Genomic DNA, 22,287 nt, shown 5'->3' with positions numbered 1-22,287 from the left:
CCAGCATCTCTGGCCCCCACTGTCTCTCGTCTGTGAAGGGAAGAGTTAGGGCGAGAAGCCCCCTTGGGCCCAGCCACTTCTCTGATAACCATGTGACTCTTTTGTTTGCTCATCACGTCATGAAAACAGCCTGCAAAAAGGTCATTCATGTCTAACGGGGACCCCCTGAAGGGTCACGCAGTTCCCAGAGAGGCAGGCAGTCTGAGGATATTTCATAACACGTATGTCATACCAGCCGACAGCCCAGCCAGGCAGAGCCCGAGGCTGCGCCACAGTCCTGCGTGATAGGGAATCTCCCCTTCCCGAGGCTTCCCTCGTCTGGTCCCTGGTGTGTGGCAGTGGGCAATCCCTTCTCCAAGTCTGACGGCTGGCCAGCCACCTCGAAATCTTGGAAAGGATCATCTAAGGCAGCGGTTCTCAACCTGTGGGTCGCCACCCCTTTGGGGGTCGAACGACCCTTTCACAGGGGTCGCCTAAGACCATCGGGAAACACATATATAATTACATATTGTTTTGTGATTAATCACTATGCTTTAATTATGTCCAATTTTTAACAATGAAATTGGGGGTCACCACAACATGAGGAACTGTATTAAAGGGTCGTGGCATTAGGAAGGTTGAGAACCACTGATCTAAGGGATCTTAAAAATTGCCACTTGCCAGTGACGAAGACTGAGGGTGATTATTTTCTTGCCTCCGATTTAAGATTCCTCACGTCCCTCTGGCATTTCAGACCGTGGGGATCTGCAGTCTGTTACGGGGATCTGCAGTCCGTTACGGGGATCTGGCCCAGAAAAGTCTCCTCAGGATGGTGCTTAGTGTGACAACGAATCACCACCCACAGCAAGAAGGCAAAGGATCGCAGATCCTGGTCAAACCTAATTACGTTGGTCTGATATCTTTAGTTTAATTAGAATGGCAGTTTTAGGCGTGTTCCGTTGTGATTGAATAATCAAATCAAACCTTTCCTCTGTGCTGGGCACTGTAACAGTAATTGCTCTCCCTGCACCAGCTTATTTAATCTCCATTAATTTAGAGGCTAATGGACTCATCTGAATGAAAGCCATCACTGCCTATGTGTCAAGGCGTCCAAGCCAAGCCTGACTCCGTAGTCAAGGCCACTCACCACCAGCATAGAACCTGCTCAGACCTACTTCCTGACAAAACTTCACAAAGCAAGGGATCCAGCCTCTACCCAGTCTCCAGTTCTACAAAACAAAACAAAAAACCAATAGCAACCCAAGCAAGTCCTAACGAGAAAGAAAAACGTTACGTAGCCAAATGTCAATAATACTTTCAGAATCTATTGAGCACAAGACTTAAAGCAGCACTGGGTCTGGGTGGGGTGGTGTCACAATTACAGGGCGCAGGTGTCTTGACCACTGAGCGACTCCATGGCATTCAAACTGGCCTTTCTGGCCACACACACCTGACTTGCCTGACATTCCTTGACTTTTTGTATCCCTCTTTAGTGACAACTTGTAGAGATGACTTTACAGAACTTTTTCTCACCTTCCAAAATTATTCACGTCACATTTAGGGTTATAACGTAAACGCGGTCACCATAGACCATGTCACCCCATTGCACGAAGCCTGCCTCGGCGATCACGTGGCCTGTGCCCGGACTCTTCTGGAAGCTGGAGCCAATGTAAGTCCCTGTTCAGTGTTCACATCTACCGGGTACTCAAATCAAGAAAAGTTCTCACTCTGCCTCCCTTTCCTTGTTGGTGGTTTTCAAAGAAAACAGAATACAAATAGAGCTCTCCAGCTGCCCAGCCTTCTCTCATTTGCACTCGAAGAAGGAAACCCAATCATTGCAAAAGCGGGGAGCAGCCGCATCCTATGGAGTACTCTGTAGACTGTTGCCTGCTTTCGTGGTTCTCAGTAGGAATAGATGGACTTCTTTGTGCCCATAATGTTTGCCCATCTTTTGGATGATTTTCTTTTTTAAAAAAATATATATTTTTTATTCATTTCAGAGACAAGGGGAGAGGGAGAAAGGGATAGAAACGTCAGTGATGACAGAGAATCATTGATTGGCTGTCTCCTGCATACCCCAAACTGGGGATTGAGCCTGCAAACCTGGGCATGTGCCCTGACTGGGAATCAAACCCTGACCACCTGGTTCATAGGTTGACTCTCAACCACTGAGCCACGCCTGCTGAGTTGGATGATTTTCTTTAGATAAATCCTCAGAAATTTTATTTTCAATTTAAACTGCTCCCGGCAAAGTGGCTTTGTCTTCATTTTCATCAATCACTGTTAGGCTTGATTTTTTTACCTGTTGAAAAGTACCTAACCATTAAATTCATTTTTGTGCATTTGATCCTTGAGTATGTATTTTTTCATCATTTTTATTGTAGGTTCATTCCTATGAATTATCTACCATATCCTCTTTTTATGTATCTCTTGAAGTTGTAAAACTTTCCTTATCCATGTGTCTGAGCTAAATATCCTTTGTCATATTTACCACACACGTTCCCAATTATTTTTGTGGGCAGATCATCACACCTTTAAACATGCCTGAGAGTCAATCACGTGTGATCCTCCGAATCTCACTCTGAGATTTTGGTTCGGTTTAGGTCAATGCAATCACAATAGATGGCGTGACGCCGTTATTCAACGCCTGCTCCCAGGGCAGCCCGTGCTGTGCAGAACTTCTGCTGGAGTATGGAGCCAAGCCACAGCTGGAGTCCTGCCTGCCTTCCCCCACACACGAGGCCGCCAGCAAAGGTCAGCTCCTGGGGAAGTGACAAGGGCAGCGGTCCCTGCAGCCACCTGCGCGGTTGCAATGACCTTTCCGTGAATAACAGGCTGGAGCCGTGGGCACAGGTGCGTGGGAGGATGGGCCTCAAGGAAAACAGGTCTCTACTTTGTGTCTGCAGGTCACCATGAATGTCTACAGATCCTGATATCCTGGGGCATAGATGTTGACCAAGACATTCCTCACTTGGGAACTCCGCTGTATGTAGCTTGTATGTCACAGCAATTCCACTGCATCCGGAAGCTTCTTTACGCTGGTAATGACCTTTAAAACATCTTCCATTCCATCCATACCCACAAGTAATTATACAGCTCTTATTTCTTTTTCTTTAAAAAAAAAGTATTGATTGATTTGAGAGAGAAGAGAGATTTGTTGTTCCACCAATTTATGCATTCATTGGTTGAATCTTATATGTGCCCTTATCAGGAATGGAACCCTCAACCTTGACATATTGGGGTGAAGCTCTAAGCAACTGATGAGCTACTCGGCCAGGGCTCCACTTGTTTCTCTACATGAACTACTTTAAAAATGATATCTCATTTAAAAAATGTTCTTATTCTAAGCTTCTCACACATCAGTCTATAGCCTATAAACAAGAACCTCATTCTTTTTTAAATCTTTATTTTTGAAAGTATTACATATGTCCCCTTTTTTTCCTCATTGACCCCCTCCAACCTCACCCCGCCCTCCCACCCCAGGCCCTCACCACCCTACTGTCTGTGTCCATGGTTTATGCACATATGCATACAAGGTCTTTGGTTGATCACCTCCCACCAACCCACCCGCCTTCCCTCCGAGATTCCTCACTCTGTTCCATGCAAGACCTCATTCCTGATAACTCCACTTCACCTCAAAGCTCCAAACCCTCTACTTACAAAGCTCAAAGGTCATAACATTCAGATCTTCAAGTTTGAATGTAATGTTGCTAAATATGAATATATCTGGGAAGGAAATGATCAAAAAAAATTCTAGGGATAGTTAACTGCTTCATCGCCTTACCCCTCACCAACCCTAACTCCTGCACGGTCCTAGACCTCATCGTCTCACTTACCTCTGTCTACTTACCTGAAGAGACGTGCTGCCCACTTACTTGAAGCAAACCAGGTCCTCAAGGTTCAGCTCCAGCCCCTCAGAAACTTCTCCTGACCTTGGAACCAGGGGTGGGATCTTGGTTAAGTTATGGTTTCTCTCTTTTTCCATCCTCTGTTCCCTCTAGTACAGTGCTTCTCATGGCAGGTGCTTAAATATACTCAGAATGAGTAAATAAGTTTCTATGTCTTTTTTTGTTCCCTAGAGGCCTGGTGCACATGATTCGTGCACTTGGGGCGGGGGGTGGGGGATCCCTCAGCCCGGCCTGCTCTCGCTCGAAGTCTGGGAGGGGGGAGTGGGCCAAAGCCAGCAGTCGGACATCCTTAGCGCTGCCATGGAGGCGGGAGAGGCTCTGCCACTGCCGCTGAGCTCGCCAGCTGTGAGCCCGGCTCAGGGCTTCTGGCTGAGCAGCGCTCCCCCTGTGGGAGTGCACTGATCATCGGGGGCAGCTCCTGCATTGAGTGTGTGCCCCCCCGCCCCCCCCCCCCCCCCCCCCCCCGTGATCAGTGCACATCATAGCGACCAGTCATTCTGCAGTTTGGTCAATTTGCATATAAGCCTTTTATTATATAGGATGGCAATCGTTTGGCCTCTCATACATCCTGACAGATCTTTGGTGACCCCTTACTGTTTCTCACAGTATCTTCGCTAAATTACACATTTCAGTCAAGCAGTCTCCATCTATTCTGCTCCCTTTACTAATAAGACTCTTAAATGCAAGTTCTGCTAATAATTGTTGGCAGATTGATATTTTCTGGCTGTGTCTCCCATATATTTGCATAACTAGGAGAGTGTGTTCTCCATTACCTTTCTTTACTTTGCTAGGAATATTTTCTTTCCATTGAATATTTTATGAGGAGAAGAACACTGAAAAGTGTGGGTAGTAATTGGGACGGACTGCCATTCTCAGGCTCTCTTCTGTCCTAATGGACACACCCAGCAGAGTGTACGCTCCCTCGATGGAGATGTTGTTATGCAATGCAGTTTTCCCACTAAGCATTTCCATTAGGTTAAAATGTTGAAAACAATTACATTGATTGCAACTTGAGCGTAGCAGGAGGGCCACCCCCTACTTAGAGTGCACTGCTTCTTACAAACAGGAGTTTGACAGGCAGGACCAGGAAGTCGAGTTGAAAGGACTAATGCGTTTTCATCGATACATTTCTCAGTGTTGTAACCATGTATGTGCTGGAAAATGGGATTCTTCTTCATTTCCACATTAAATAGCATTTCTCCATCAGTCATGCATTCAGTGGCTGCCACTAAGATAAAAGGCTATGCAGTAGGTGATTTAACACGGAAGTTATTTTTAAATGTAAGCATTTGAAAAAAAAACTGCATGCAGAAATAGATGTGCCTTTTCATTGAATAGGCTCAGTGCCTGTGTGTCGCTATCGCCTTCAACTACACGAGTGAGAAGTGACAGGAACATCTATTTACATTTTACCTAAAGAGCGCGTGTCTCTGGAATCACGAGTTTTCCAAGAAACAAGAACTCTGTTGCCTTAAAATAAATGAAAAGAAGAAAAGCAATAAGCTCTTGGATACTCCTGAGAGCTATCAATCACGATGCAAATAGATGTGTCAAACTAACTGTGCACTGTTTATAATACATATGGTAGCTAATATGATGAATGTTGGAACTGTTGAAAATTAAAAGTTCTTTTTGTTAGGTGATATTTTAACCATATAAAAGAGTAGACAGTATAAAAAATATGTGCATTTTTCATCCAGATGTACCAAGTTTTATGATTATGTGTATGTGTATGTATATGTACATATACGTGTATATGTATATGTATGTTTGTTTGTTGATGTGTAATGTTAACATAAAAACATTCAAACCTGTAAAGAAGTTTGTGAGTTTATTTGAGCCAACTGTCGACAATTGCCAGGAAGCAGAATCTCAACAGATTGGGATAATGCTCCGAAGAATGGCGGTTTTTCATCTATTTTTATATGTTGCAATCAAAGGAGGGGGCGTAGGTGGGTTACAGGAAATCCATTGGTGATGGATTAGGGAGGTCGGAGAAAGCAAAGTGGGGATACCTCTGGGATTGGATAAAAAGTAAAATGATGGACACATACTTAGGTGGGTGCAGGATAGTTAACAGTCAACAATTAACAGGATAACAGTAACAATGAAGGAATTTGTGGTCTCTGTCTTGGTGTCCAGGCACATTAGGTTGTGCCCTAAGGGGTCTGGAAAAAGGGAAGTTACATGCTACCCAGACATTTCATAGGCATGTTATCTTAGATCAGTGGTTCTCAACCTTCTGGCCCTTTAAATACAGTTCCTCATGTTGTGACCCAACCATAAAATTATTTTCGTTGCTACTTCATAACTGTAATGTTGCTACTGTTATGAATCATAATGTAAATATCTGATATGCAGGATGGTCTTAGGCGACCCCTGTGAAAGGGTCGTTCGACCGCCAAAGGGGTCGAGACCCACAGGTTGAGAACCACTGTCTTAGACGCAAAAAGACAGGCTTAGTTAAGGTAAAGATTGTCGGGGAAGATACCAGCCTAGGACATGACTACCCACCATCACTGCTTTTAGTTAAAGTGTAAATTCAGATCATCCTTAGTGGTTACTTTAGGGCTTTGAGTTTGCAAGACCGCCATGCAGGCCTTCCCTGAGCTGGTCAGGTGAGCATGTGGCCCCTTTCGTCTACAGTATGTGTATGTATGTGTATGTGTGTGTATGTTCATATACGTGTGTGTGTGTGTGTACATGTACATGATACGTATACGTGAGGCACTCAGTGCCAATGGAGCTGAGGTCCTTTCTGCCACACCTTCCTCCCTGCGCTGAGGGGACTCTTAGAACAATCGCTGTCTGTACCCATCACGGTTCCGTATTTCCCCGTAGGTGCTGACGTGCAGAAAGGCAAATACTGGGACACGCCGCTCCACGCTGCTGCCCAGCAGTCCAACACGGAGATTGTCCACCTGCTGCTGGAATTCGGGGCGGACATCAGCGCCAAGAACACGGAGCTGCTGCGGCCGGTGGACGTGGCCTCGTCCAGCAGCCTGGTGGAGAGAATGCTGCTCCAGCACGAAGGTAGGGGAGCCTGCGAGCATCCCAACCACGGAACGCGTCTGCCGGGAGCAGGGAACAGATGAAACTAGAGGCCTCCGAGGGCAGGCAAAGCAATCATGGCGTGCGATTTGGAGCATTTTGTGAAAGTGAATACTTTTTAACTTAGGTCCTATCTGTGAAAAAGACAATCACAATGATCTTAATTTTCTTTTTTTTCTATCTGACCTAAACTTTATATTCCTTTGGTTAAGTTACATAGATTCGGTTTTGACCGCACCTAATATGCAGTTCTGCATCCTATCTGTGAATAAACACGTAGAGGCTCGCCTCATGTTATAGGGGCGGGCGCCTTCTGCAGTGTGGGTAGAAACATGATCAGGACATATTTCCACACTTAAGACTTTAGTTCCAAAACGGAATCTCTCTGACACAGTAATTCACTCGGCTTTGGCTTAAACAGTAAATCAAATTTGAGAAGAACAATTAAGAATTTCCTCCATTTTGCAACGGCATGGATGGAACTGGAGAGCATTGTGCTGAGTGAAATAAGCCAGTCAATGAAAGAAAAAATACCACATGATCTCACTCATTCATGGATAATAAAGACCATTATAAACTGATGAACAAAAATAGATACAGAGGCAGAGCAGCATCGAACAGACTGTCAAACTACAGCGGGCCGGGGAGGGTTGTGAGGGGAGGTAAGAGATCAACGGAAGGACTTGTATGCATGCATATAAGCATAACCAATGGACATAAGACACTGGGGGGTAGGGGAGGCCGGGGGAATGTCAAGGCGGGGGTGAAAGGAGACATATGTAATACTCTTTGTAATACTTTAAGCAATAAAACAAAATTTTTAAAAAAATTTCCTCCTATAGTGCATGCCCTCCTTTGATCTGTATCCTTCAAAAAGCAGAATTTGTTTCTGAGGTTTTATTTTTTAAAAATGTATTTTTATTGATTGCAGAGAGGAAGGGAGAGGGAGAGAGAGATAGAAACATCAATGATGAAAAAGAATCATTGATCGGCTGCCTCCTGCACAATCTCTACTGGGGATCGAGCCCCCAACCCTGGTATGTGCCCTGACCTGGAATCAAACAATGACCTCCTGGTTCATAGGTTGATGCTCAGTCACCGAGCCACGCCGGCTGAGCTGTTTCTAGCCCAAAGACTTCAATGTCTTAAAGGACGTAGGTGGGATATACCTCGATTCTAATACAGTCTTATGAAGGCAGTGTAAATGCTCGTATGATTTCCCTAGTACAGGGGTCATACTGCCAGTTTGCTACAAAGCTCTGCAGATTTTTCTGGTTTGATTTCATGCATCTTGCAACCTATGAAAATCCGTGTTTTGATTTCATGGACACACCCCTGCTTGTCTCTTGCAGCCACGCCCAGCTCCCTCTGCCAGCTGTGCCGCCTCTGCATCAGACGCCGCATCGGACGGCCACGCTTGCACCTCATCCCACAGCTCCAGCTGCCCACGCTGCTGCAGAACTTCCTCCAGTACCGATAGACAGTAAAACCCGTCTCCGTGCTCAGACAAAAGCTCCACGTCATCCGCACAGTGCATATTTCATATTAAAATGTGCTAACGATGGGGTAGAAGCGGGTAGGGCAACACCCAGGGAAGCAGGAAGTATGGATTCTACCTTTAAGTGTACGAGTGGGTAGTGTTGTTTTAGATAGGCATTGCTATTGTTTTTGGACATAGTATATTTTGAATATCTATATATTATTGTTCCCAGAGACCCTTTTGTTGGTTTAGGAAAAGAAAAGAGTTCTCCATTTTATGTTTTTTAGAGTGAAAAGGAAATCTGTGAACTCTAAGCAAATTTATTCTTTATATGGTGTATTTTAAAAGGTCTATAGTCTTGAAGTAATGCATTCACCTTTCTATTTTGGTCTGCAATGATTCTCTGTATTTTTTTATATTCAGACAAACCATGAGTATGGTTTAGAAAACAGCAGGGAGCCCGGCTGGTGTCACTCCGTGGTTGAGCATCGACCCAGGAACCAAGAAGTTGCTGGTTCGATTCCCAGTCAGGGCACATGACCGGGTTTCAGGCTTGATCCCGAGTGGGGGCGTGCAGGAGGCAGCCCATCAATGACTTCCTCTCTCATCATTGATGTTTCTATCTCTCTCTCCCTCTCCCTTCCTCTCTCACTAAAAATCAATAAAAATATATTTTCAAACAAAGAGCAGCTAATACCTGTTTTGAAATAAAGAAGATTCACTGGGGAAACCGCTGTGTGGCACATGCACTGCCATTACCATGATCAGTTCACAGAGAGAGATGACATCCCCTCTCCTGGCAGAGAGCTCCCTAGCCGCCTCCCCTTCCGTGGGCCTGGAAGCTATCACTGCGCCCCCACACCCTGAGGGTGAGGACATCGCACACCTGCTGGGCTATTTTAAGGCCTCCCCCTCCTCAAGGGCAGCCTCTGAAGGTCTCTCTCCAGCGCTTTCAGACACATCCCTCCAGCCTCCTCCCGGTTCAGGAATTGCCAGCACCTGGTTCTGGTGCTACCTGGACCGAGGGAAACGGACTTCCTGTCTGCTTGACAAAGAGGTCCTGCCCTGGCCACACCTCAGGGAGCAGGGCAGCCCAAGGCCTTAGAAAGTGGAAGATCAAAAGCTCCTTAAACTGGGGGGCGCCACTTAGCAAACTTAAGAGAGCTTAAAAAATGTACCCCTGGGATAGACCCCTGGTTAGTAGGGTGTTTCTAATTCTCCTTACCCAAGGCAAGGGTTCAGCACACACTGGATTGCCAGGGAGCGTTGGATCAAAGAGGATATTCCTGAAACAGTGTCCTCTGCAGGGTGAATACCGTGTTCATCTTCTTCTGCTTTAACTGTGCTTGCATGCCATTTCCTGTCTGCTTAGTTCTCTTGCTGACTTCCAGAGACCCCTGGGAAATAAACCATTATGGCATAAAATTCCAAAGTCACGGCGATGGCGTTAAAAATCATTTGTTTGGAGTTTCAAAAATAGAAATAAGGCTGCAGCAAGTTTGTTAAAATATGTTCCCTGTGTGGCTAGAGACCTTTAAATGCATCTGTTTTACTGAAATCTCTGAAAACATTTGTAATGTCCTCATAAGTGTTTTTATTGTAGAGTAACCTTGTTAAATATCATTTGGTACTAAAACTGCCTTTTAGTAAAAAAGATTCCGACTGTCCTTTTCCTGCGTCAGAGGTTCCCTCGAGCGTGGGAGGACCGTGCTCCCCTTCCTGGGTCAGCACCACATGTTAACATGAGCGTTGCCCTGCCCGTCACGAATGCTGGCACCCTGTAACTTAGCTTGAGTGCGGTTGTCTTGTCCGAGAGCTGTCCTCATTTAAATAGATCACGTTTGTCCATGTGTTCAAGTGTGATTAGTGTCCCCGGAATAAAACCTGTTTTTTCGGTTCTAACGCGTCTTTGATTTTGTCACGGGAGGCCCTGGAGAATGCGGTTCGGGGCACTGAGAGTGATGCACGGCGCTGGGGAACGGCCCCTCCATGACTCAGCGCACAGCACAGTCCCCTGACATGCAGGCGCCTGGGGACACACTTGGGGGAGTTTGGGGTGTTGGGACGCCCAGCAACCAGGAAGAACTGTGCACTGTGCACCCCACGCCCCGGCAGCCCTGGCGTCGAAGCTGGTGGACTTGGCTTTCAGAGCCTGGTCAGGGTCATCCTCTCCCTGGAAATGTGAGGGGCACATGTCCTTTTAACTGCCCTCTATTCCTCCCCTCTCCCGCACCCACACACACCCTGCGCGCCCGAGCACCAGTTAGTTCCAGGGGCAGTAGTACCACCAGCACATATGGTGGAAGGAAGTGTCGTCCTCACTTGGCCGTTTCCGCGGCAGCTCTCTCAGGAGGAAGGCAGCGCTGCGCGTGGCATCGATGATCATGCAGACGCACATCCACTCTGCACAGGCCTGTTGCCTCAGCAGGAAATGACTCCTCCTGGGAAGGACTCAATTTAGTCCTCAGCCACACGGTCTCGGTCGGGGAATGGAAGGCCGTGATTTCATACTTTGAGCTGCACTCTCCTTCGGACAAGCAGTGGAAAGTATTGCAGAGAATCTCACCACCTTCCTCATCAAGTTGTGTCTGAGGAGGGACAATTATGTGACCAACCCACCCCTGGCTGCTTATTTCAGTAACAACGGGCTGGACTCTCACCCAGACCCTTCGCAGGCACCCCGTGCTTGGTTGATGGTCTGCTGTGTCATCTGAAAAGCTTGCTTTTGGGTGGTCTGCCCGCATTTCTATGTTGCACGGTGCCCTGCAAATTATGCACCTGCTCCCGCTCTGCTGTGACACTGTAACTCCCAGTAAATATCGTTCACCCATAAAAAACATGGTGGGGGAGATGCTGGGTGACTCTTGAGTGTAGGCCTCTGGGGACTTTGTGCCTTCTGCTTCCATCCTCTCGGCAGCCTGGACCACCTGTGGGGGAGCCTGGCCCACCTGTGGAGGAGCCTGGCCCACCTGTGGGGGAGGAGCCTGGCCCACCTGTGGGGGAGGAGCCTGCCCACCTGTGGGGGAGGAGCCTGGCCCAGCTGTGGGGGAGGAGGCTGGCCCACCTGTGGGGGAGGAGCCTGGCCCAGCTGTGGGGGAGGAGCCTGGCCCACCTGTGGAGGAGGATGCTGGCCCACCTGTGGGGGAGGAGCCTGGCCCACCTGTGGGGGAGGAGCCTGGCCCACCTGTGGAGGAGGAGGCTGGCCCACCTGTGGGGGAGGAGCCTGGCCCACCTGTGGGGGAGGAGGCTGGCCCACCTGTGGGGGAGGAGCCTGGCCCACCTGTGGGGGAGGAGCCTGGCCCACCTGTGGGGGAGCTGGCCACCTGTGGGGGAGGAGGCTGGCCCACCTGTGGGGGAGGAGGCTGGCCCACCTGTGGAGGAGGAACTTGGCCCACCTGTGGGGGAGGAGCCTGGCCCACCTGTGGGGGAGCCTGGGCCACCTGTGGGGGAGCCTAGCCATCTGTGGGGGAGGAGGCTGGTCCACCTGTGGGGGAGCCTGGGCCACCTGTGGAGGAGGAGCCTGGCCCACCTGTGGGGGAGCCTGGGCCACCTGTGGGGGAGCCTAGCCATCTGTGGGGGAGGAGGCTGGCCCACCTGTGGGGGAGAAGCCTGGCCCACCTGTGGGGGAGCCTGGCCACCTGTGGGGGAGGAGCCTGGCCACCTGTGGGGGAGGAGCCTGGCCACCTGTGGGGGAGCCTGGCCCACCTGTGGGGGAGCCTGGCGACATGTGGAGGAGCCTGGGCCACCTGTGGGGGAGGAGCCTGGGCCACCTGTGAAGGAGCCTGGGCCATCTGTGGAGGAGCCTGGATCTACCTCCAACTGGCAGGTGTGTGAGCAAGGCCACCAGTAGCCCCCACAGCCTGAGCACCAGGCTGACACCAGGCGGGAGGAGCCGACGCTGCCCACCTCAGTGTGAGAACATAAATTATAGTCAGTAAATCAAGCTGCTGAGTTTGGGGATGGTTCTGTTACAAAGCAATAGGTAATGATAACTACTTTTGACCCTCCTATCTCTCCTGCTCGCTTCCCGCTGCTCCGTTGGGGGACTTCCCAGTTTTGCGGGGGGCCGGGGAGGGGCATGGATGTCCCTCCTGGTGATGCTGACCTGGGGGAGGAGAGCTGTCTCCCCACCTGGGAAACTTCCTTCTTCCAGATGCAGAAGGTCAAACTCTGAGGTCACCAGAAGAAAAGAATGAGGGACAGAAATGTGGTGACTGACAAAGAGCATCTCCGAGACCATTTCCTACCCAGAATCCTCCAGATGGAGGAGGACTGAGTTTTCAGGGCCAAGCCCCTGGAACTCGTCCTTCTCTGATGTCCACTCGGCCCACCTGCGGGATCGGACCTTTCAAGAGGAGGTTTCCCATCACAGCGGTGAGCGGTGAGCGGTGAGCGTGGCTAAGGGGCCACACACTCCCCTGCCTCCCGGGACTCCCACGCAGGCAGAGGAGTGTGCACGGCGACATGAGCAGAAGTGACCGGGCCACCTGCAGGCTCGGCGACTTCCTCTCTGTCTCCCTTTGCCCCAGCGCCTTCAGAGGCCACGTGTTTCCAGCGAGGCAATCTGACCCAGCTCGCATCGCCACGCGTGGAAACCCGCCCCGCTGACCCACAGCGCCTGTGAAATGTCAGCCACAAACAATCCTTCCCTGGGTGAAGCCACCGGGATCTTTGAGCCACTGTGCTCTCGCAGTAATAAGTTGTCCAATATATTAATTTCCATCTGTTTAACCTTCAGCAATCAGAGGCGAAGATCCAAGGGCCTCATACGTTTGCCGGTTCCTTTGTAGCAGTTCCATTCATCCCCATACAAACGCACAGTGTATGTAGAAAGAAAGGTTTAATTTTAAGTCTTTGTGTATTTGTGGAGGGAGAAAGATACTGTTCCTACTGGGGTGTCCACTTGCGAGGGGATGATTATGGCCCATTATGTCATTACCAATGGACACTGAGCTGACCATGAGCTGTAATTACAGTCACAGCGGTGAGCAGGATCCAGGCTCATCTGTACAGATGGAGACGAGAAACGGTCAAAGGCATCGGAGTGCTCCCCTGAGGAGAGTGCTCTGCTGTGAGTCCGGCCTGAACACCATCGCGTGAGGCCCCCAGAGGGGAGATGAAGGCTGAGACTCCGCCTCAAAATTAGCAGAAACTAATTTCAGCATCTGCGATCTTAAAATGTCCAAGCAGAGGATAAAATCCTGCACTCACTTTTAAGAAGTTGATTCTGACGCTGACCTGTAAAATATTTAGAGAGTCATTTAGGTAGTAGACGTGTTCTGACTTAAGTTTATAGTTCTTGTTTAAGTAGAAAGGGCATTCCCAATCCTTGCTTAGTTTATTGCATTCTCAGGGCTATGCCTTCCAACTTAGGAAGGTCATTAGCAGGCAGCCTTATAAGGGGAGTATTTCATCACCAGCACCGTACGAACTGGACCATAATCTTTCCGTAGAACCACCTTGGAACACCCACAGTCCAGTGGCAATTATGAAATAACCTGTAGTTCTAGGGTGAGCCTCCAAGTTCAGCTTAAAACAGCGGAAGGCAAAGGTAGGTAGTTGGGCGCTGCAGCCCGGGGATGAAACCAGATCTTAACGAATTTTAAATGGAGGTTACGGTGTAGAGCAGTGGTTCTCAACCTTCCTAATGCCACGACCCTTTAATACAGTTCCTCATGTTGTGGTGACCCCCAACCATAAAATTATTTTCATTGCTACTTCATAAGTGTAATTTTGCTACTGTTACGAATCGTCATGTAAATATCTGATATGCAGGATGTATTTTCATTGTTACAAATTGAACATAATTAAAGCATAGTGATTAATCACAAAAACAATATGTAATTATATATGTGTTTTCTGATGATCTTAGGCGACCCCTGTGAAAGGGTCGTTCGACCCCCAAAGGGGTCGCGACTCACAGGTTGAGAACCGCTGGTGTAGAGCAACATCACCTTTTCATAAACAATCACATAGAAGCCTCAAGTTTTTGAGAAATTTGCTTTATGTCCTATTGATTTATAGATCACAAATAGCCATAAAATATTTCATATATATGTATATTGATTTCAGAGAGGAACATGGAGGGAGAGAGAATTATCAGTGATGAGAGAGAATTATCAATCAGCTGCCTCCTGCATGCCCCACACTGCAAGCTGGGCATGTGCCCTGACCAGGAATCAAACTGTGACCTCCTGGTTCACAGGTCGATGTGACACTCAACCACTGAGCCACACCGGCTGGGCTAGACATAAAATATTTCTATCAAAACTTCAATTAGTGAGTATTTACAATTTATAAAAAATCCCACATTCCGATATGTAGGATGAGTCTTGAAAGAAAGTATCAGAATTCATAATAAGCAGCAGGCTTAGATGTTAAAAGAAACGTGCCTACTTTATCCCAGGTTCTCTAAATCCCTTCCTTGTGTAATAGCTTCTGTTCCATCGTTTGAAATAGTGGAATCTTGGAGGAAGCCAAGAATGAGTACTTCCGCTCTTGCCCAGATTGAAAATTAAAGGCTGGGATCCCAGCGGCCTGCAGTGTGGCTGCCGTCTGGGCTGGTGCTCCGGGTCGGGCAGGTGAGCGCCGAGGGGTCTGAAGGAAGGTTACTCTGCCATTTCAAAGGTATGTTATCTTAGATGCACAAAGACCATGGGCAACTTCAAAATGATTAACCTTTGTCAGGCAGCTACAGGCCTGGGACGTGACTGTCCACCATGACTCACTTTTAGTTAGGAATTTCCATGTGGAGACTGCGTGTGTGTGTGTGTGTGTGTGTATGTGTGTGTGTGTGTGTGTGTGTGTGTGTGTGTGTGGTCACTTTGGTCTCTGCATTGTAAGGTGGGCCGTGCAGGCCTCCCCTGATCCTCTCAAGATTAGTATGTGGCCCCTTTCACAATTTTATCTTGCACAATAACATGTAGCTTCATGCTACATTGATTTTTTTTCCCCTTTGGTATAATAGATTTTTTAAAACTGTTGTGTAAATATTTAATTTATAATTGTCTATGCTGCTCTGCAATCATCTCCTCCCCCCTCCCCCCATTGTTCACTGATAAATCCCAAGTACCCGTGTCAGCGCACAGTAGGGACTCAGTGGAGACTGAATGAAAGAATTGCACACACTGGAGCATCATCAGGAAGTGGGAAAATCCAACTTACAAACTGTCTCCAAATACTACGTAATTTTTACGAACACTTAATGTAATAATCAAGGAAACAGGCAGGCTACGTTTAGACAGTAAACATTTATTTAGACATTAAGCATCTTATTAAACATATAGACACTGGGCACTTAATTTTGAAGGCCTTTTTTCCCCATGGGTGTCCAGGGGGAAACATCATATCGTTTCCAGTTTCCAAGCAACACCGTCCTCATCCTGTGGAGCCCCCTCACCTGCTCCTTAAAACGCTTGGCTGGAAACAGGCCTCCAGCTGGGCTCACAAACCCCGGGATGGGATCTGAGACTGCCCCGCGGCCTGGCGCAGTGGTTGCAGGCTCCCCGCCCCCCGCCTTCCCTCCCCCCTGCGGGGCGTGCAGGAGGCAGCCCATCAAGGATTCCCTCTCATCATTGTTGTTTCTAACCCTCTTTCCCTCTCCCTTCCTCTCTCGGAAACCAATAAAAATATATGTAAAAAAGAAAATAAAAGGTAAACTTCAAGGGAGCTCTAAATTAGTGAAGACAAGGAACACAGCCTGAAACCCTCCACCCCTCCCCCAGCCCCCAGGCTGAAGCTCCCGGACCAAGTCCACGTCCAATTCGCGCAGGGATCGCATCCCCCGGCCCCGCCCCTCGAGGCCCCGCCCCTCGAGGCCCCGCCCTCGAGGCCCCGCCCTCGAGGCCCCGCCCCCGCGGGTGCTGCTATGGAAACCCAGAAAGCTACATGGCAGCCAGCCGCCAGAAGAAAGAGATTTTGCAAGTGCCATGGGCAGCCCAAGCCAACTTACCTCCACGTTCGTCACAGGCCTCAGAGGCAGCCCTGGGGCGGCCTAAGAAGTATCTGGTCTACCCGCACCCGCCCAGAAGGTCCCGCCTGTCTCGGTCGATCCTGCGCTGGCTCCAGAGCTTGGACCTCACCTTCTTCCCCAGGAACATCAACAGGTGGGGGACAAGCGGGCCAGGTGGACCCCGCCCGCTTCCTCCAGGCCGCCCACCACGCCCACACACACACCTGCGCCCTTAGGGAGCCGGCCTGAAACAACATGGTGGAGCATTTCATTCATTCATTCATTCATTCAAGCAATCGATCATTAAATGTTAGGCCTACGCTAATATAGGTAGAAGGCTTTGGTGACTACAAGAGTATTGAAATAGTCCAGGCTCTTCGGGTTCACTAGACCAGTTACTTGCTGTCAGGACAGAATATTAGGTTGGTGTTCACTGGAGCACAGACGGTATAAGTAACCCCATGTTCTCTCATTTCCTTCCGGCCACGGATCAGGGATTTTTCCAATGGCTTCCTGGTAGCAGAAATATTCGCTATCTATTACCCCTGGGACCTTAGCCTCTCGTCCTTTAAAAACGGCACTTCTTTAAGAGTTAAGTTGGATAACTGGGCGCAGTTGGAAAAGGTAAATCCACAACCATTAACGGCGTTCACTGCTCCGTGGGTGGTTATAAAGGGCTGGGTTTCTAGACGCGTGTGGCGGGCTCCGAGGGGATACTGCCGCGTTGGCAGCTTGCTTCCTGGGATTGAAAAGAGGGTTATTAACACGCTCACTTCACGTGGGAGTGGGGTGTAATGGTTTTCTTGCCGAATGACATCATTTAATGATGAACAGGTGAGACAGAAAATTGGTGGAGATAAAAGGGGGATTGACGGGAATTCATAGCGATCGAACCTTTGAATAAAACTACTCACGATGCAAATGTTTTCTTTCCACTATTAAAGTTCCTGGCCAAAAAGAAAATTAAATTACCCAGAGAACTAATCTACGGGACGATCCACTGCAAAGCCGGCGTGCCGGAGATCCTGGTCCAGGAGGTGTACAGCTTGCTAACACACCAGGAGTGAGTGAGCCGGGCTTCCTAGCAAACGCCGCGTCACCTGAAACTTTGGGTAACACACTTCTCATTCCTAAAATGCCGCTGGTGAACAGCATGTTGTTTGTTTTTTATTTCCAGAACCCCAAGTATCCAGGACGACCTTGTGAACTTCACAGACTATAGTTACCAGATGCAACTGCCGCTGCTCCCCAGGTCCACCGCCTCCAAGTTCATTAAAGATAACATTAGGTTGTCCGAACTCATGAGCAATCGCAGCCTGCTCAGCAATGAACTGAAAATCGATTTCCTCTTCCTTCTGCAAATGTTGCAAAGGAAGTTAAGCAGAAAGATGCATCCAAGTAAGTTTTCCTTGGGAATCCTCAACCGAACGAACTCCTCCTCGCCCAATGGCGCTCCTCTTGGGCACGGATGAAGGAAAGACTCTCATGCCTGCTGTCTCCGGTCACCGGTTTAACGGGGAAATACTCCCGTTGTGCAAGCAGTGGGATGAATTCTTTTCGTCGGGGTGGTTAGTGTTATAATTCATTCGTTTTGAAGAAAGCATAGGTTACCAGTGTCTAAGCACGTTTCTTCTTAGAAAATCTTTTAAGTGAATCTGTTCACGTAAAATATTGTGGGAATTCAGAAGTTCACATATCAACTCAAGATACCCAGGAGGATAGGAGTGTTTAAGCGTCCGTCAGGGTGTAAGTACTTGACCCCTAGCTGCTCTCTAGGTGTGGTCAGTGCTGTCCTTTCTGTGGTAGCTGTTGGTGTGGAGATGGCCAGGCCGACTGGGTCAGCCACAGCGTCTTCTTGTTGCTGTGGCTTTTCTGATACTTATTCGGGACACCACTCATGCCTGGGAACCCGACCTCCCTGACTGCAGACACTGGGAGACTGGTCATTACCTAGACATCCACGCCATTCCCGAGCGAGGCGGGTGTAGGCCATCAGGGTTTCTCTCTCCCTTTTTTGAACCCAGTTTTCCGAAGAGCCATCTTACTCTAGTCTCTGGAAGGAGCGGAGAGCCGCAACCTGACCTCCCTCCCTAATTAATTGTGAGACAGATGTTTTGTCCTTTATCGGTCCGTTCTTCCATCTTCTGTCATTTTTTGTGTCTCTTCTTTATTCTACTTATGAATTTGAGCAGAGACAGAACTGTAAATTTTACGTTCAGATTTTTGGGAAGTTTTCAGACACTAACGTTTTGCTGTGAAATGTATCATACATGCAGCGTATAATGCATATACATTTGTGTACCCCCTTGTAAGAAACAGAACATCACCGGTGCCTTCACATTCCCCTGTGCGTCCTCTGTGATAGCATTCTCTACCCTTCCCGCCGAGAGCAGCCATTGTCCTCCTGCCTTATGATTTCCTTGATTTTTAAAAAATATATTTTTATTGATTTCAAAAAGGAAGGGAGAGGGAGAGAGAGAAACATCAATGATGAGGGGGAATCATTGATTGGCTGCCTCCTGCACGCCCCACTCTGGGGATGGATCCCACAACCCAGGCATGTGCCCTGACCGGGAATCAATCGAACTGAGACCTCCTGGTTCATAGGTCCACTCTGAACCACTGAGCCACACCAGCCGGGCTTAAAGTAACTTTTTAAAGCAACTATTTTGTGCATGAAGAAGGTAAGCACTGCGGGGAGAGGGGTGTTAAGCTCTGTAGTCACCGCACTCCTAGGATTATGGGGAAACGGATATCTACACAATTTGCTGAATTTCTAAATCGTGGGGCTTTATTTTGCCAATGGCCACAGTGAATTCCTAAGAAACGACGTTTGTGTCTATTTTACAGGCAGGTTTGAAGTCAAACCGACCGTGGGAGAACTCACTCTGGACCACATCTCTGCCCAGGCCTCTCGCCACAAGCCCAAAGCAGCGAATCCAAGGCCACCGGACGTTCCTGTTCTACGTACGCGCTTTTGCTGTGGTTTCATTTTTAACTTTTTATCTGTGAAAAGGGATTTTTTTGTTTGTTTGTTTTGCTGTGTTCATCGACATTTTTAAAAAGAGTTAAAATGCTGGTCTCAGCCTTCGGTCTAAAATGATGCCACAGTTGGTTGACTCGTTGTTTGCTCTTGTTTTCTTGTTAATCCTCACCCAAGGATATTTTTTCATTGATTTTTAAAGAGAGTGGAAGGGAGAGGGAGAGACAGAGAGAGAGAGAAACACCGATGTGAGAGAGACACATCAATTGATTGCCTCCTGCGCATGCCCCAACCAGAGCTGGGGACTGAGCCTGCAACTGAAGTACATGCCCTTGACCGGAATGGAACCTGGGACCCTTCAGTCCATGGGCTGACGTTCTATCCACTTTGCCGAACTGGCCAGCGCGTTGTTGTGCTCTTGATAGAGAGATGGGGCCCCATCAGGGGAGCTTCCCAAGCTGGGGTCCTCCTTCTACTGTGGGAGCCACCTGGGTGCTGGTTTCTAGGTTGATGCTCAACCACTGGGCCACACCGGGCAAGCTGTTTTTTGTTTTTTTTCTAACACTTAACTTCCTCTATCGGTTTACCTAAATCTAGCATAAGCAACATGATGGGCCAAAGAATATAGATTCCTTAGTTGCAACGGGACTGTCCCTTGAGAAGTGAGTGAGCTGCAGGGCCCGGGTGGCCGGCTGCATGCTCAGAGTTCCAGAAGCGGGTGTGCACTGTGCGTGCCACAGCAAGGCTTCTGGAGTCGTGTGCAGTGGCCTCAGCTGTTTCTGAAGCAACATTTAAAAACAGCTGAGTCATATTCGGGATCAAAATAAGCCGCGGGTATTTTTAGGCCCTGCTGGCGGCTCCCGGAGGTGGGTGGCATGCCGAGTTCTTATTTACAGCTACTATCACGATGAGCCCGTCTCCGCCTGCGGACCTTCGCTGTGCGCACGTTTGATATATCAGAATCGTGGGTGGTTGCGTACATAGTTAATAACCGCACATTGATTTTAACTTTGTTTTGAAAATATTCCAGCAAATATAGGCAACGCTGGCAATTAGGGAACCAATCCAGGGGACGCAGCCTGGAACACCTTCTCTCGGCCCTGAGACAGAGCCTGTCTGAACCTGGACAGGTGACCTTGGAAACCCCTCATGGACTTGAAGAAGGGCTGCCGCCACCTGTGCCACGTTAAAGGGACAGAATCGCCGCCTTAGCTTGTATTTCAGTGAAAAGTAAACTAAAGTGGTGTCGTATCCATACTTGGGCTGTTTTTTCTTCTCAATTCCATTCAACAACCGTTTATTAACATCACCTGTGCCACATCCCGTGGAAAACACAAAGCCAAATTAATTAGCGCAGAATGAGCCCAGGTCACCGTAAAGGTGCAGTTAAACACAACTTACCTCGACCAGCAACAGGTCTTCCCCAGAGAGCCGGTAGGAATGGTGACTGTACCCTGTAATATTTTCCTCATTAGAAATGAAAAGAGTTACTAGGCAGCCTGACAGTGTTTATTTACACATCACATCTATAAATAAAAACATTTATTCTGAACGATGATCCTTGTACACTGGCCCATAGACCATCTTGCCCAGGTCCATAAATAGCCGTTAACGTTTCTTACAAACTGGCGTCCTTCCTTGAGACCGAGCTGTGGAGAAGGGAAATGCTTCACTTAGAAACTGGCCTGGGGTTTAGGGACCCATTTCTTCCATCTAAATATGCCCACGGGCTGCTGCCATCCCCCACACCCTTACTGAAGGGAAACCATAGCAGCTGACATCCTGAAAGGCGGGTTCTCTTCCATCTTTTGGAAATTTTATGTTCGTATTGGGGACATTTCCTTCAACTGGAACCACTCCTGTGAGACGCCACCCCATTCACAGTCCCTTTGGCTCCCCAGATGACAGTGGTAAGTCCCACCATGTGTGGGTCAGTTTCCAGCTAGCCTCGGTCACTTTTCCTGCAGTGTGGAAGGCTTACACAGTTTTATTAGAATTTCTACCTCCGGAGACTTCCTTGTTTGATTTTACATTTTGGGGGAGAGCATATTTAGTAAAAGAAGTTAAAGCCAGCCCCAATGAAAGAGATGACTTCTTAGGAGGGTGTTTAGAATCTGGTTTTATCTGTGGTAAAGGATTCAGTCCAAATGCACGTCCTAACCAGCTCTCGGTTCCCTACTTGCTGCCTTGGGTTCTAACAGGACACATCTAAGTCCAAGCTGGTGGGGATCATCGCTAACCCATCCATTGCCGATCCCCAAGGAAGGGTGTTAGGAAGAAGTCAGCTGAAGATCCTGAGAAAAGGCCTGGGTCGGGATAAACAGTCAAACACACTGCTCTCTCCTCTTGACACTGCGTTCAACCTCCTGGAAAAGCCCATCCCCCGTGGCCAGTGGCTGGTCCCTAGGACCCTGCGGGAGGAAGGAGGGCTGGGAGAGATAGGAAATGGTCCCCAGGCTTCAGGCTTCATCCCCGAGAGTGAGTGAGTGAGTGAGTGAATGAGGGCAGCGGGTACAGTCAGAGCAGAGCGGGGAACTGTAAGAACCTCCAGGATGAGTGTGCCCAGACGCCAACGCTGGGGCACGTCTTAGGAAGGCCATTGGCTCAGAGGCTCTTGGATGGACAGAAGGAAGGAAGGAAGGAAGGGAGGGAGGAAGGAAGGAAGGAAGGACTTTCCCGGGAACTAGGCCGCCTCAGGAACAGGTCCTGTCCATCAAGTGGCAGCATGCTCCTCAGGGCCATGGAAGACCCAGCTGCTCTCTCCTGCTCACGTGGCGGTTTCCATAGTCATTGTTCCCTGCGAGTGGAGGGTCTTCCCTCTGAAGGTCCATGGAGTGACTTTTGTAGGCTTCCTCCCGGGAGGGTAATCTCTGATGGACAGCTCAACCCTTCACACCTGCAGTGCCCTGGGAAGTAGTGGAGCGTTAGGGACAAG

General features: G+C 48.7%; 3 protein-coding genes across 6 annotated transcripts in view; 2 read left to right on the top strand and 1 right to left on the bottom strand.

The window, feature by feature from the left end:
• Window positions 1-10,315, top strand: part of ASB5 (ankyrin repeat and SOCS box containing 5) — a 56,455-nt gene extending 46,140 nt beyond the window's left edge. For all 3 annotated transcript variants that reach the window (XM_070408122.1, XM_070408123.1, XM_070408125.1), the window contains 5 exons: window positions 1,541-1,648; window positions 2,583-2,733; window positions 2,886-3,020; window positions 6,729-6,920; window positions 8,291-10,315. In XM_070408122.1, coding sequence (XP_070264223.1) covers window positions 1,541-1,648; window positions 2,583-2,733; window positions 2,886-3,020; window positions 6,729-6,920; window positions 8,291-8,418 — 714 coding nt within the window. In that variant the 3' untranslated portion in view covers window positions 8,419-10,315. The remainder of the gene's footprint in view (window positions 1-1,540; window positions 1,649-2,582; window positions 2,734-2,885; window positions 3,021-6,728; window positions 6,921-8,290) is intronic.
• Window positions 10,316-16,305: 5,990 nt separating this feature from the next.
• On the top strand, window positions 16,306-20,448 carry SPATA4 (spermatogenesis associated 4). The gene is made up of 6 exons (XM_070407358.1): window positions 16,306-16,523; window positions 16,864-16,993; window positions 17,314-17,432; window positions 17,547-17,767; window positions 19,220-19,336; window positions 20,383-20,448. Exons 1-6 carry the CDS (start codon window positions 16,306-16,308, stop codon window positions 20,406-20,408), a joined length of 831 nt encoding a protein of 276 aa, XP_070263459.1. The 3' UTR covers window positions 20,409-20,448.
• A 431-nt stretch (window positions 20,449-20,879) lies between these two features.
• Window positions 20,880-22,287, bottom strand: part of WDR17 (WD repeat domain 17) — an 84,908-nt gene continuing 83,500 nt past the window's right edge. For both annotated transcript variants that reach the window (XM_070408121.1, XM_070408119.1), the window contains one exon: window positions 20,880-22,258. The gene's annotated coding sequence lies outside the window, so the exon portion shown is untranslated. The remainder of the gene's footprint in view (window positions 22,259-22,287) is intronic.

The sequence above is a fragment of the Myotis yumanensis genome, unplaced genomic scaffold (genome assembly GCF_028538775.1).
Source record: "Myotis yumanensis isolate MYYU_CA2020_CCGP unplaced genomic scaffold, mMyoYum1.0.hap1 SCAF_3, whole genome shotgun sequence".
Taxonomy (NCBI): Eukaryota; Metazoa; Chordata; class Mammalia; order Chiroptera; family Vespertilionidae; genus Myotis; species Myotis yumanensis.
This window is presented reverse-complemented; position numbering and strand designations above follow the sequence as displayed.

Coding starts and splice junctions, on each gene's coding strand:
- SPATA4 (XM_070407358.1), top strand. CDS start 16,306: ATGGCAGCCAGCCGCCAGAAGAAAGAGATTTTGCAAGTGCCATGGGCA. Junction 16,524..16,863: donor TTCCCCAGGAACATCAACAG/GTGGGGGACAAG, acceptor GCCACGGATCAG/GGATTTTTCCAATGGCTTCC. Junction 19,337..20,382: donor ACCGGACGTTCCTGTTCTAC/GTACGCGCTTTT, acceptor AAAATATTCCAG/CAAATATAGGCAACGCTGGC.